General features: G+C 44.3%; 1 protein-coding gene across 4 annotated transcripts in view; it reads left to right on the top strand.

The window, feature by feature from the left end:
* Positions 1–14,706, top strand: part of CFDP1 (craniofacial development protein 1) — a 156,875-nt gene that overhangs the window by 39,413 nt on the left and 102,756 nt on the right. For all 4 annotated transcript variants that reach the window (XM_033219040.1, XM_033219038.1, XM_033219039.1 and 1 more), the window contains exon 5: positions 12,024–12,143. In XM_033219040.1, the coding sequence (XP_033074931.1) occupies positions 12,024–12,143 (120 nt within the window). The remainder of the gene's footprint in view (positions 1–12,023; positions 12,144–14,706) is intronic.

The raw sequence follows: 14,706 nt of genomic DNA, 5'->3' as shown, positions 1-14,706 counted from the left end.
TAAGTGGTTTTCCACCCTGGGTGGGCCAGGTGTTCCTTGCCCTCATTCCAGTACACCCACAACCTTCCAGCTTGGGCATTAGAGTCATTATGAATATGCTACAGTGCTGCAGAGATTTTATTTATGGCCAGTTTTGGGGCCAGTTTATGGCCAAATTTTGGGGGACCTGCTCCCAATACCTGGGAATATAGGTATTGGCCACCATGCCTAGCTAATTTGTTTTTATTTTTTTGAGACAAGGTCTCCCTATGTTGCTTAGGCTCATCTTAAACTCCTGTGCTCAAGTGATCCTCCTGCCTTAGCCTCCCAAAGTGTTGGGATTACAGGCATGAGCCACTGCACCTGGCCTATTTTGTTTTTTTGTAGAGATGGGGTCTTGCTGTGTTGCCCAAGGTGGTCTTGACCTCTTGTCCTCAAGTGATCGTCCTGCTTTGGCCTCCCAAAGTGCTGGGATTACAGGTGTGAGCCATCACGCTCAGCTGACCATCTGCATAAAATTTTTTTTCTTTTCTTTTCTTTTTTTTGTGAGACAGGGTTTTGCTCTGTCACCCAGGCTGGAGTGCAGTGGTGCAGTCTTGGCTCACTGCAGCCCATGCCTCCTGGGCTCAGGCAATCCTCTCACCTCAGCCTCCTGAGTACCTAGCACTGTAGATGCATAGCACCACGCCTGGCTCATTTGCTTTTTTTTGAGATAGAGTCTAACTCTGTCACCCAGGCTGAAGTGCAATGGCACAATCTCAGCCCACTGCAACTTTACCTCCTGGGTTCAAGCAATTCTCCTGCCTCAGCCTCCTGAGTAGCTGGACTACAGGCATGTACCACCATGCCTGGTTAAATTTTTTTTGTATTTTTAGTAGAGAAGAGGTTTCACCTTGTTGGTCGGGCTGGTCTGGAACTCCTGACCTCAAATGATCTGCCTGCCTCATTCTCCCAAAGCACCAGGATTGCAGGCATGGGCCACCATGCCCAGACTGTTGTGTTTTTTGTATAGCTGGGTTTACCCAGGCTGGTCTCAAACTCCTGGGCTCAAGCCATCTGCCTGCCTCGGCCTCCCAAAGTGTTGGAATTACAGGCATGAGCCACCATGCCTGGCACCTGTATAAATTTTAAAAATTACAATTGATTAACAATTGAAATGATTGTAAAAAGTTATAAAAATAAATGCGGGCCGGGCGCGGTGGCTCAAGCCTGTAATCCCAGCACTTTGGGAGGCCGAGACGGGCGGATCACGAGGTCAGGAGATCGAGACCATCCTGGCTAACAAGGTGAAACCCCGTCTCTACTAAAAATACAAAAACTAGCCGGGCGAGGTGGCGGGCGCCTGTAGTCCCAGCTACTCGGGAGGCTGAGGCAGGAGAATGGTGTAAAACCCGGGAGGCGGAGCTTGCAGTGAGCTGAGATCCGGCCACTGCACTCCAGTCCGGGCGACAGAGCGAGACTCCGCCTCAAAAAAAATAAATAAATAAATAAATAAATAAATGCTTACATTTTATTACATTTTTAGGCTTTAGTTGACAAAATAATTCTAAAATATCACACACATTGTAATGTCCTACTGCATGTGACTGATAATTCGTATCACATGTGACTCACCTTGCAAATGTGACATAACTGAATTTATACTCTGTTTAATGGAAGGGCTGACTGCTCATGTCTTGAGTATTGTGACATTGTCAAATTGCTGTACAAGTTTCTAAATATTCACAGTTTCTGTGCCCATCTCATCTTGGACCAATAACAGGTAGTTTTGCAGTCAAAACTTGAATAACACTGTATGCAAATGATTCCATTCAGTTTTTCCCCAGTTATCCCAGTAATGTACTTTATAGCTGTATTTCTTGTGCAATCCAAGATCCAATCTAGAAGTCCAATGCGCTGTCCGTTGCACTGTGGAGCCACCTCTAAGATCCAATCTAAGATGAAAACCATAAGTGGTCTTTTGTTGTTGTGATTGTTTTTGCATTTGGTCTTTTTAAACTCCTTGTACTTAGAACTGATTTTCGTGCCTTTTCTGTATTTCACAGCATTGGTTTTAAACTTTTTGTTTTTTGTTTTTTAAGAGTCCAGGCCATTTGTGTTGCATAATGTCCCTCAATTTGGATTGCTGCATTGTTTATGATGAGCTTCAGATTAATTATGTTAGACAAAAATACTACATTGATGATGCTTCTCATCCATCAAGAGACTCAACATTGATGGGGATAAGTTAGGCCACCAGTATCTTAAGACAGTACCTTCAGAATTCTTCATTGTAAGGCACGCTTTTCCTTGGTAATTAGTTGTTTTCGTGATCCATAAATATTAATAATAATTATTATTTTGAGACAAGGTCTTTACTCTGTTGCCCAGACTGGAGTGCAGTGGTGTGATCTTGGCTCACTGCAACCTCCGCCTCCTGGGTTCAAGCGATTCTCCTGCCTCAGCCTCATGAGTAGCTGGGATTACAGACACCTGCCACCACGCCTGGCTAAATTTTGTAATTTTAGTAGAGACAGGGTTTCATCATGTTGGCCAGGCTGGTCTCGAACTCCTGACCTCAAATGGTCTGCCCACTTTGGCCCCCCAAAGTGCTGGGATTACAGACGTGAGCCACCATGCCTGGCCCCATAAATAATTATTGATGATATGAATTAGTAATGTATTTTACTGCCTGAAATCATTCTGGAAGCTATTGAGTTGTCCATCCAGTAGGGGACCAACAGAACACTGACAGTATAAACTTTTAATAGTTTGAAAGTCCTATAAACATAATATAGAAAGTATATTAATGTACCATTAGAAATATAGGTTTAAAAGTTTTTTTGAAGTCTTTTTTGGCTTGAATTATTTTCTATGTGTTATGTAGACTATCTAAGAAAGATTTATATATAACTTCACCAGTGGCCCTCACACAGAGTGTACAAAAAGCTGGTGAATAACTGTTGCTGTAAGAAGTCATTAGGCTGGGCGCAGTGGCACATGCCTGTAATCCCAGCACTTTGGGAGGCTGAGGAGGGAGGATTGCTTGAGTCCAGTAGTTGAAGACCAGCCTGGGCAACATGGAGAAACTCCATTTGTACAAAAAATATAAAAATTAGCCAGTCATTGTGGTGTGTGTCTATAGTTTCAGCTACTTGGGAGGCTGAAGTAGAAGGATCCCTTAAGACCAGGAGGCAGAGGTTGCTGTGTGCCAAGATTGTGCCACTGAACTCCATCCAGCCTGGGTGACAGAGTGAGACCCTGTCTCAAAAAAAAGTCATAAATTTTCAGTCAAATTAAATATTGTGGGCTTGTTAATAAATACTAAGATAGTTTTGTGCCATAAATTTCCTATTTCAGGTTTGAAAACAAGTGGATGGTAATTTTTTTTAAATGTACTTGATGGGTATTCAGGGAGTCTGCTGTTTTCATAATTTGCCAGGAGAGGGCAGCACCATGTCTATAAAAAACAAATGAGTATGGAAGCACTTTTTTCATATAAATTACATGATATTTCAAAATGATACATGCTTATTACTTTAAAATTCATACGTTACAGAGATATATAACATGAAAAGTGAAAGTTCTGTAACTCCCTTCCCCTAAAGAAAACAAAAACCCTGTTAATAGTGGGCATGTTAACAGCATTTTTTTTTTAACTTAAATTATTTACACTTAAATTTAGGCATTATAAGGAATTCTCATGAGAGGACTTATGAGATCTGAATTTTCATTGATAACCAGATACAAATTTGTTGTATGGATTTGAGCATACGTTTTAATTTCTTCATGTAATTATTTTTGTCTCTGTATCAAGTTAAGAGCATTACTATATCTTTAAGAAATGTGAGAAGAGCTAGTGATGATGGGAAGGAATTTGTAGGTCTAAGTGTAAGGTAGTGTTAGCACAAAGTTAGTCTTGGGTTTTCTAACTGTATTTTAATGTTAAATTTTGGACTTTGGTCATTTCGTTTTGTTTTTGTCCCCACTTGAAAAATGTTTAGCTTATTAACCTAGGGGAATGGGGGAATATAGTATTTTGTATTCTGCCCTATCACATAACCAGCTGAGCCAGTTAGCTCAGACTTTCCTAAATGATTCACCTTTTGGAAAAAGCCAGTCATGGAAAGTTTCTGCCCAAATAAAGACTTTCAGGGAGTTCTGAGTAAGTGAAAATAAAGTTAAAATGGAATTTCTGCTGAGAACACTTGAATTAACTATTGCTAATAATAGGCCTTTTCCTGTCAGGGTTCCCTCTTGTGCATTACAAGTGGTCTATAATAATTTAACTGTTCACAGTTATAAAATAACTGTGAAGCTATTTTGATAGTTGAATCCCTTATTGCTTGTTAAAAGTGGAGTTGTTCTAGGCATACTGTCAATGAAGAGTAATCTGCTAGTATTACTTGGTGTCAGTTACTGAAGTTCCTGAAATAAATACCAGTGTTTCCTAGTGAATATAGATGGGACTTTGGCACTAAGAAATTATGAGAGATACTCCCACAGTTTATACTTTTTCCGTGCTGCTTTTATGCCACTTACTATATATCATGTATTACCATGACTTGCTTTCATGGTTGACTGTTCTGCTGAACTGTGAGCTCCTTAAGAACAAAAGTCATGCGGTATTTTTTTATATGTTCAACATCTAACAGTGCTTGGAGCTAGGTCACTTTTCAGAAAATGTTGACCTGATTGTCTTAGGTGACTCTTACCAGTTTTGTCATTTCTATAAAGGTAGTAAAAAATAATAGCAAACATGAATTACATAGAAGCTACTTTTCCTTAAGCTATCACTTAGGTCATTTGATTTCATCTTCTCTATCACCAACATTCTAAAACTTCAGTGATTTGCCTTGATGTGAATCTTTTTATTTTTTATTTTTTTGAGATGGAGTCGCGCCCTGTCACACCCAGACTGGAGTGCAATGGCACGATCTCAGCTTACTGCAACCTCTGCCTTCCGGGTTCAAACACATCTCCTGGCTTAGCCTCCCGAGAACCTGGGATTACAGGCACCTTCCACCACCCTCAGCTAATTTTTGTTTGTTTGTTTGTTTTTGAGACGGAGTGTTGCTCTTTTGCCCAGGCTGGAGTGCAGTGGCGTGATCTTGGCTCACTGTAAGCTCCACCTCCCGGGTTCACGCCATTCTCCTGCCTCAGCCTCCCCAGTAGCTAGGACTACAGGCGCCCGCCACCACGCCTGGCTAATATTTTATATTTTTAGTAGAGACAGTGTTTCACCGTGTTAGCCAGGATGGTGTCGATCTCCTGACCTCGTGATCCACCTGCCTCGGTCTCTCAAAGTGCTGAGATTACAGGCGTGAGCCACCATGCCCAGCCAATTTTTGTGTATTTTAATAGAGACAGGGTTTCACCATGTTGCCAGGCTGGTCTGGAACTCCTGACCTCATGATCCGCCCACCTCAGCCTCCCAAAGTGCTGGGATTACAGGTGTGAGCCACCGCGTCCAGCCGGATGCTTTTAAATTGGCTGCATCCAGTGTTCTATGGCTCTTTTTATAGAAGCTCATCCTTCACTTCTAGGACGTTTTCTTTTTTTTTTTTTTTTTTGAGACGGAGTCTCGCTCTGTCGCCCAGGCTAGAGTGCAGTGGCGCGATCTTGGCTCACTGCAAGCTCCGCCTCCCAGGTTCACACCATTCTCCTGCCTCAGCCTCCCGAGTAGCTGGGACTACAGGTGCCCGCCACCACGCCCGGGTCATTTTTTTGTACTTTTAGTAGAGACGGGGTTTCACCGTGTTAGCCAGGATGGTCTCAATCTCCTGACCTTGTGATCCACCTGCCTCGGCCTCCCAAAGTGCTGGGATTACAGGCGTGAGCCACCGCGCCCGGCCATAGGACGTTTTCTTTTTTTTTTTTTTTTTTTTTTTTTTTTTTTTTTTTTTTTTGAGACGGAGTCTTGCTCTGCCACCCAGGCTGGAGTGCAGTGGCCGGATCTCAGCTCACTGCAAGCTCCGCCTCCCGGTTTACGCCATTCTCCTGCCTCAGCCTCCCGAGTAGCTGGGACTACAGGCGCCCGCCTCGTCGCCCGGCTAGTTTTTGGTATTTTTTAAGTAGAGACAGGGTTTCACCGTATTAGCCAGGATGGTCTCGATCTCCTGACCTCGTGATCCGCCCGTCTCGGCCTCCCAAAGTGCTGGGATTACAGGCTTGAGCCACCGCGCCCGGCCTAGGACGTTTTCTTTTATTGTTTTTAACTTCCCCCTATTTTCTGTTTTTGTGAAATTCATATTAGTAGATTTGATATGACAGGCCAGGGCAGGCTAGGCTGAGGTAACAAACTCAGCAACTCAGTAGCATAATACAGTACATTATTTCTTACTGGTGTCAAGTCCAATGTGAGTTGGGTAGCATTCTATCTTGTAACTCAGTTGTATAGAACACCTAGGCTTCAGGGTTGCTCTGGCAAAGGAAGAATGAATACATAGATTTTCATGTAATTCCTCTGTTTTCAGAATGGACTTCAGCCATGCCTTTTGAGTCTGGAACTTCTGTGGTTTTCATTTCTCCAGAGTAATGGGTTCTGCTGAATTGGGGATGGGGTAGAGCAGTAGCCTGTGGTATGAGGTGCTGCTGAAGGAGATCTGGGACCTAGTTGCTCCTGATGGAGAATTCCAACTGGTTTTAGCCCTATTCCTTTCCTCTGCCTCAAAAGGTTCCTGGTATCTCAATTTAATGAGCCTTTCTAGGGTACTGCAGTACACATTGGCTTGCCTGTTTTTGGCCATTCCACATACCTATAGACCTAGGAGATCAGAGAAAGCAAAAACCAAAGCCAGTTTTTACTTGTCTACTTGCTTTCTACTTTCTTTTCTTTTTTTTTTTTTTTTTTTTTTTGAGACAGGGTCTCACTCTGTTGCCCAGGCTATATATAGTACCACAATAATAGCCAACTATAACCTTGAACTCCTGGCTTCAAGCGATCCTCTTGCCTCAGCCTCCCAAACAGCTGGGACTACAGGTGCACACCATGATGCCTGGCTTTTTTTTTTTTTTTTTTTTCAGATGGAGTTTTGCCCTTGTTGCCGAGGCTGGAGTGCAGTGGCACAATCTCGGCTCACTGCAACCTCTGCCTCCTGGGTTCAAGCAATTCTCCTGCCTCGGCCTCCCAAGCGGCTGGGATTACAGGCATGTGCCACCACGGTGGCGTGGATAATTTTGTATTTTTAGTAGAGACGGGGTTTCTCCATGTTGATTAGGCTGATCTCGAACTCCTGACCTCAGGTGATCCACCCGCCTCAGCTTCCCAAAGTGCTGGGATTACAGGCGTGAGCCACCGTGCACAGCCGATTTTTAAAAAATTTTTGTAGAGACAGGGTCTTGCTGTGTTGCCCAGGGCTCAGGTAATCCTCCTGCCCTTGGCCTCCCAAAGTGCTGGAATTACAGGCCCGGGCTACTGCACCTGGCTGCTTTCTACTGTCAGAAAATTTGGGCTGGGCACAGTGGCTCACGCCTGTAATCCCAGCACTGGGAGGCCAAGGCAAGAGGACCACTTGAGCCCAGGAGTTTGAATCCAGCCCAGGCAACATGGTGAGACCCTGTCTTTAAAACATAAAAAAAGAAGATAATTCTGTTGGCATCCCTTTTCTATTACACTTCTTCTCATTATCCTTGTGTAGTTTCATCTTTTTAAACTTACCACTATTTAGTAGGGTTTTGGCAGGATTGGAATAAAGCATGTGTTCAGATTACTATATGTAAGTGGCAGCTTCTGCTTGTTCTTCACTAGCTGATCTGCCCCAGATTCTACCCAGAGCAAGGAAATTTAAAGGTACCCTTTCTAGTTTAGTACTCTGGAACCCTGCATTAAGCCTGAGATTTGGATGTGGGTTTATTTTGTAATTTTTAAAACTGTAAGAAAGCACCTCAAAATTTAGTGACTTTAAAAAATAATTGTTTTATTTTAATTTCTCTTGATTCCAGGGGTAGCTGGGCTCAGCTAGGCTGTTCTTACTCAGGGTCTCTTGTACAGTTGTAATCAGATAGTGGCTAAGTGTGGAACCACTTCACAGGTTTCCTTACTCCCATGTCTGATGCCAGAGCTAGGAAGGCTCAAACACCTGGGGGTTGGTACAGGCTTCTCAGACGTCTGCCTCTGTGTGATCTTCCTATATGATCTCTCCAACATAGTGGCTGCAGAGTAACCAGATTTGTTTTGTGGTAGCTTGGAGTTTCTTTTTTTTTTTTTTTTTTTGAGACGGAGTCTCGCTCTGTCGCCCAGGCTGGAGTGCAGTGGCGCGATCTCGGCTCACTGCAAGCTCCGCCTCCTGGGTTCACGCCATTCTCCTGCCTCAGCCTCCTGAGTAGCTGGGACTAGAGGCGTCCGCCACTGCGCCCGGCTAATTTTTTGTATTTTTAGTAGAGACGGGGTTTCACCGTGGTCTCGATCTCCTGACCTTGTGATCCGCCCGCCTCGGCCTCCCAAAGTGCTGGGATTACAGGCGTGAGCCACCGCGCCTGGCTTGGAGTTTCAAAGGGACATTCTTGAGAAAGACGGAGACAGGGACAGACAGACAGAGCGTGCCGGGTGGAAACTATCATCTTTTATTCGCTAGCCTCAGAAGTCATGTCGTGCCACTTCCACAGAACTCTTTGAGTTGAGACAGCCACGAAGGCCCATTCACTGTCAAGGGGTGATGACACAGACTCCCCCTCTAACTGGGGTAGTATCAGGTTTCTAGAAGAGCATATGGGGATGGGAAATTTGTGGCAACCATCTTTGGAATATTCTATCTGCTATAGGGTTCTCTATAGCATTGCTGCTTAATCTCAGGATAGCCTTGAATAAGTCACATAACCTTATATTTCAGTTTTCTTACTCACAAAATGTAAATGTATCAGTCAGCTCTTGCTACACTAGTGCTGCGTAGCATACCATTCCAAAACTCAGTGATATACAATGATAAGCGTTTACTTGTTGCCTGTGTTCCTCTGAGTATCTGAGATTGAGTAATTTAGACTCAGCTCAGCTCAGCTCCAAGTTGCTTGTTTGTTGGATTCAGGTCTGCAGCATGTCTTTCTGCCATTTTGGACCAGCAGCCCGTTGAGGTGTATTCTCCTTATGACTCAAGGGACGAATTCAAGGGGCAGGAGAAACAGCACAAACGTGTTTAAACTTCTCTTCCTCTCAGATCAGCTAATACTTCATTGGCCTTTGAAGCAAGTCATGTATCCAAGCTCAGCATCAGTGGAGTAGGGAAATATTTGTTTTGTTTTGTTTTGGCTTTGTCCTTTTATTTTTATTTATTTATTTATTTATTTGAGATGTAGTGTTGCCCTGTCGCCTGGGCTGGAGTGTGGTGGCGGGATCTTGGCTCACTGCAACCTCTGCCTCCTGGGTTCATGCGGTTCTCCTGCCTCAGCCTCCCGAGTAGCTGGGATTACAGGTGCCTGCCACTATGCCCGGCTAATTTTTTGTACTTTTTTTTTAGTAAAGACAGGTTTTCACCATGTTGGCCAGGCTGGTCTTGAACTCCTGACCTCATGATCTGCCCGCCTTGACCTCCCAAAGTGCTGAGATTACAGGCGTGAGCCACTGCGCCCGGCCCGTTTTTTTCTTTTTGAGAGGAAGTGTTGCTGTGTTGTCCAGGCTGGAGTGCAGTGATGCTGTCTCAGCTCACTGCAACCTCTACCTCCCAGGTTCAAATGATTCAGCCTCCAAAGTAGCTGGGATTACAGGCACGCACCACCACACCCAGTTAATTTTTGTATTTTTAGTAGAGATGGGATTTCATCATGTTGACCAGGCTGGTCTTGAACTCCTGACCTCAAATGATCTGCCCACTTCGGCCTCCCAAAGTTCTGGTATTACAGGCATGAGCCACTGTACCTGACCTGGTTTTAAAACAAAGAAACGCCGGGCACGTTGCCTCACGCCTGTAATCTCAGCACTTTGGGAGGCCTAGGCGGGTGGATCACGAGGTCAGAAGATCAAGACCATCCTGGCTAACATGGTGAAACCCCGTCTCTACGAAAAATACAAAATAATTTGCCGGGTGTGGTGGCGGGCACATGTAATCCCAGCTACTCGGGAGGCTTAGGCAGAAGAATGGCGTGAACCCAAGAGGTGGAGGTTGCAGTGAGCCGAGATCGCGCCACTGCATTCCAGCCTAGGAGACAGAACAAGACTCCATCTCAAACAAAAACAAACAAACAAAAAAAAACAAGAAAAAACTTATCAGAGGGCTACAAAAGAGGCCACCGCTGCCGGCCATAATAGATTGCATTTAAACAAAATTCCTCAGGTGTTTTTGTTAACCTGGAAAGCCTAGGCAGGGATTAAACATTTCTCCTTCTCTCTTTATCTGAATTCTCAGGTACCATAAATACCTTTATTTGAGCCGTTAGGACTCAGTTTTAGTGAAGATAATTGTTTCAGATTTGAAATTAGACAAAATTCTCAGTCATGTTGCTTTCGTCCATTCTCAAATTATTGCTACTTTAGCCAGTTTTAAGGGATTTTGTTTCATCTTTGGGTTGTTTTGGGTATGAAACAGGAGCCTTCTGCAGAGTCTTCTCTATTTATTTATTTATTTTTGAGACACAGTCTCGCTCTGTTGCCCAGGCTGAAGTGTAGTGGCGTGGTCTCAGCTCACTGCAACTTCCACCTCCTGGATTCAAGCAATTCTCCTGCCTCAGCCTCCCGAGTAGCTGGGATTACAGGCGCCTGCCACCACGCCTGGTTAATTTTTTGTATTTTTAGTAAAGACAGGGTTTCACCATGTTGGCCAGGCTAGTCTCGAATTCCTGACCTCATGTTCCGCCTGCCTTGGCCTCCCAAAGTGCTGGGATTACAGGCATGAGCCACCGCGCCTGGTGGCCTCTTTTTTTTTTTTTTTTTTTAAACTCTTGTTTTTCTCCTTGAAATAGTGCCAGCCTAGGCATTATTTCCCAGTTCTATCACCCATATTCCATCTCCCCATCTCAGCTTTCATTGGGCCTTTAAGTCTGAGTGCTAATCTGCATGTGGGGTGCAGTGTGAGGGTGTTTTTCAGCCTTCACATCCGTAACCCAGCATGGGGATTTAGTATTTTTTTTTTTTTGAGACAGAGTCTCGCTCTGTTGCCCAGGCTGGAGTGCAATGGCGTGATCTCGGCTCACTGCAACCTCCGCCTCCTGGGTTCAAGCAATTCTCCTGCCTCAGCCTCCCTAGTAACTGGGACTACAGGCTCCCACCACCACGCCCACCAAGATTTAGTATTGACTGCTGCAGTATTTCATGCTGAGAAGTCATGGAGGGGAGATAGACTGCATTTAAACAACATTCCTCAGGTGTTTTTGTTAACTGGAAAGCCTAGGCAAAGATTAAACATTTCTCCTTCTCTATCTGAATTCTCAGGTACCATAAATACCTTTATTTGATCCTTTAGGACTCAGTTTTAGTGAAGATAATTGTTTCAGATTTGAAATTAGACAAAATTCTCAGTCATGTTGCTTTCGTCCATTCCCAAATTATTGCTAATTTAGGCAGTTTTAAGGGATTTTGTTTCATCTTTGGGTTGTTTTAGGGAGATACAATTTATACACATTCTTGTTTCATTTGTTAATTTTAGTGAGGGAAAGTGTCTTTTTTTTTTTTTTTTTTTTTTTTTGAGATGGCGCCTTGCTCTGTCGCCCAGGCTGTAGTGCAATGGCGTGATCTCGGCTCACTGCAACCTCCGCCTCCTGGGTTCAAGCGATTCTCCTGCCTCAGCCTCCTGAGTAACTGGGACTACAGGCTCCCACCACCACGACCGGCTAATTTTTATATTTTTAATAGAGACGGGGTTTCACCATGTTGGCCAGGATGGTCTCGATCTCTTGACCGCGTGATCCGCCTGCCTTGCCCTTGCAAAGTACTAGGATAACAGGCATGAGCCACCGCACCCAGCCGGGAAAATGTCTTTATCGAAAGTTATTGTAGTAAACTTTTATCATAATGCTGAGCATCCAGAATTTATTGAAAGCCCAGTGGATCTTTTTCTAATTGTCTTTATTCCCTTTTCTAGCTTGTTTTTTTGTATTTATTCTTCTTGTAAGCTTGATGTCTTTTTTCCTTGGCACAGGGTGACTAAGGAAGTGGATGCTACATCTAAAGAGGCCAAATCCTTCTTCAAGCAGAATGAGAAAGAAAAACCACCGGCTAATGTCCCTTCAGCTGTGCCGTCACTCCCTGCTGGGTCAGGGTGAGTATTTGAGTCTCAGTCCCTGATGTACTTGGCACATTAGAGAAGCTTTCAGTGCAAATACCTGCTTTCGCTGCAGATCAGACTCCTTGCCTGAGAGAGAGAGAATTATGATGCTGCTCTGCCTTTGCTGCAGTGTTTACCAGAATGGAAGATGCAAAGGAAAATTAGCCATAACTTTCTCAGGAGGATTGCTTGAGCCCAGGAGTTTGTGACTAGCCTGGGCAATACATTAAGACCCTGTCTCTTAGAAAAAAAATTAGCTGGGCGTGGTGGCTTGCACTTGTGTCCCAGCTACTGTGGAGGCTGAAGCAGGAAGATCACTTGAGCCCAGAAGGTTGAGACTGCAGTGAGCTGTGATTGTGCCACTGCACTCCAGCCTGGGTGACAGAGAGAGATCGTGTCTCTTAAAAAAAAAAAAAAAAAAGAAGAAGAAGGAAGAAAATTAGCTGTAGCTTTCTTATTTGTTGCCAGCCTTAAAGAAGTCCTGGTTTATAGGATTGAACACAAAGCTGAACATGTAAATTTTACATTTAAAAATAATACTTTTCAAATGAAAATATCAGCCGCCTTCAGAACTTTTCATGAAGAATTGGGTTGAACACTCACTCCCATCCTCTGTGATTTCAGAGGAACATAAAAAGATCAAAGATGATTCACAAATAATTTTCTTAACACATTGTCAGGAACTTAATAGTTTTTCTCCTTTCATATTTTTCATATTACTTGAGTTATTTTTAGCTGAAGGCTAGAATTATTTCTTTTTGGAAGAAGTAAAAATTTTTTTCTTAACCTAAATGTGAGAAGTAAAGTATTACACTAAATCAGAGAGACTTAAGACTTACCACAGGGAAGTGAACATAGACCCATACTATGGATAGCCCTGACTACCTATCTGACTCCTGTAGAGAGTTCTGCATAGTCTCTTACACTGACTTCTGTGGCCCTTCAGTCAGATATTGTCCCCTCTTCCTTCCCTCCTTGAGCATACCTGTCATTGCTATGAGCAATAAAGTTTTGTTTCACGTTTTTTTTTTTTTTTTTGAGGTGGAGTCTTGCTCTGTTGCCCAGGCTGGAGTGCAGTGGCGCAATCTTGGCTTACTGCAAGCTTTGCCTCCTGGGTTCATGCCATTCTTCTGCCTCAGCCTCCCGAGTGTGGTGGCGGGTCCCCACACCCGGCTTATTTTCACTAGAGATTAGGTTTCACCATGTTAGCCAGGATGGTCTTGATCTCCTGACCTCGTGATCTGCCTGCCTTGGCCTCCCAAAGTGCTGGGATTACAGGCGTGAGCCACTGCGCCCGGCCCCACATTTTTAAAAAGAGCGTTGATTTTCCTATTGGAGCGTGAGCTTTTTTAGGGCGGGCCTTCCCCATCTTTGCAGCCCTGGCTCTAAACAACAGAGTAATACTAGTGTACTCTCTTAGTTTGCATATACCCAGAAATAGACCCTGAGATAAAGGTTTAAGTGCATGCCGTTTATATGAGAGGTGATTCCAGGAAGCCCCAGTAGAGAGGTACAAGAGAGGAAAGAAGCCAGTAAATGTTGAGTTATCAAGCAGATGACTGTTGGTGGTGGCTGGCACTCATTCCTGCTGGGAAACTTAGAGATTGGGAAGAACACAGTGAGGGCTGAGGAGGGTGGGATGTTTAACCTCCACTGCCCATCGGACATTGGCTCAGAGCTGCTTCCACACATTCCTTGCCCTGTGTCCTCAGGCTGGGAGCTGCAGGTGCTCGCAGTAAGATGCTGCTCTCAGCATTTACCATGGCACTGAATGCCAGGACATGTGGATGGGGCTAGTTCCTCAACTGTTACATCTTTATGTGCTTCATACTCAAGATATTTCTCTCCCACTGAGCAGAAGTCATGTAGTAGTTACACAGAAACCTAAGGAGGAAGAGGGTTTGATTGCTTGCTACCACAATAGAAATGACATAAAATCAGATGAAGGCAGCTGTAGAACAGAATTCTACAGACCTGCCCTGTTAATACTCTAGGCAAGTACTTTGTACGCTGTGGTTTGGAATCATCAATTAAGAGAAAATATCAGAGCACATCACATGTAGTAAGAGTAAATACTGTTTTCTAGCCTGGCCAACATGGTGAAACCCCATGCCTACTCAAAATACAAAAATTAGCTGGGCATTGGTGGCACTTGCCCATAATCCCAGCTACCTGGGAGGCCAAGGCAGCAGAATCGCTTGAACCCAGGAGGCAGAGGTTGAAGTGAGCTGAGACTGCACCACTGCACTCCCGTGTGGGCGACAGAGGGAGACCTTATCTCAAAAGAAAATAAAAAAATAAATAAATACTGTTTTATAGAACTTCCTTTTTTTTTTTGTTTGAGACGGAGTCTCGCTCTGTCGCCCAAACTGGAGTGCAGTGGCCGGATCTCAGCTCACTGCAAGCTCTGCCTTTTGGGTTCACGCCATTCTCCTGCCTCAGCCTCCCGAGTAGCTGGGACTACAGGCGCCCGCCACCTCGCCCGGCTAGTTTTTTGTATTTTTTAGTAGAGACAGGGTTTCACCAGGTTAGCCAGGATGGTCTCGATCTCCTGACC

This window comes from Trachypithecus francoisi, unplaced genomic scaffold, assembly GCF_009764315.1.
Source record: "Trachypithecus francoisi isolate TF-2019V2 unplaced genomic scaffold, Tfra_2.0 Lachesis_group10, whole genome shotgun sequence".
Taxonomy (NCBI): domain Eukaryota; kingdom Metazoa; phylum Chordata; class Mammalia; order Primates; family Cercopithecidae; genus Trachypithecus; species Trachypithecus francoisi.
The sequence above is the reverse complement of the archived record's forward strand: the minus strand, read 5'-3'. Positions and strand labels throughout refer to the sequence as shown.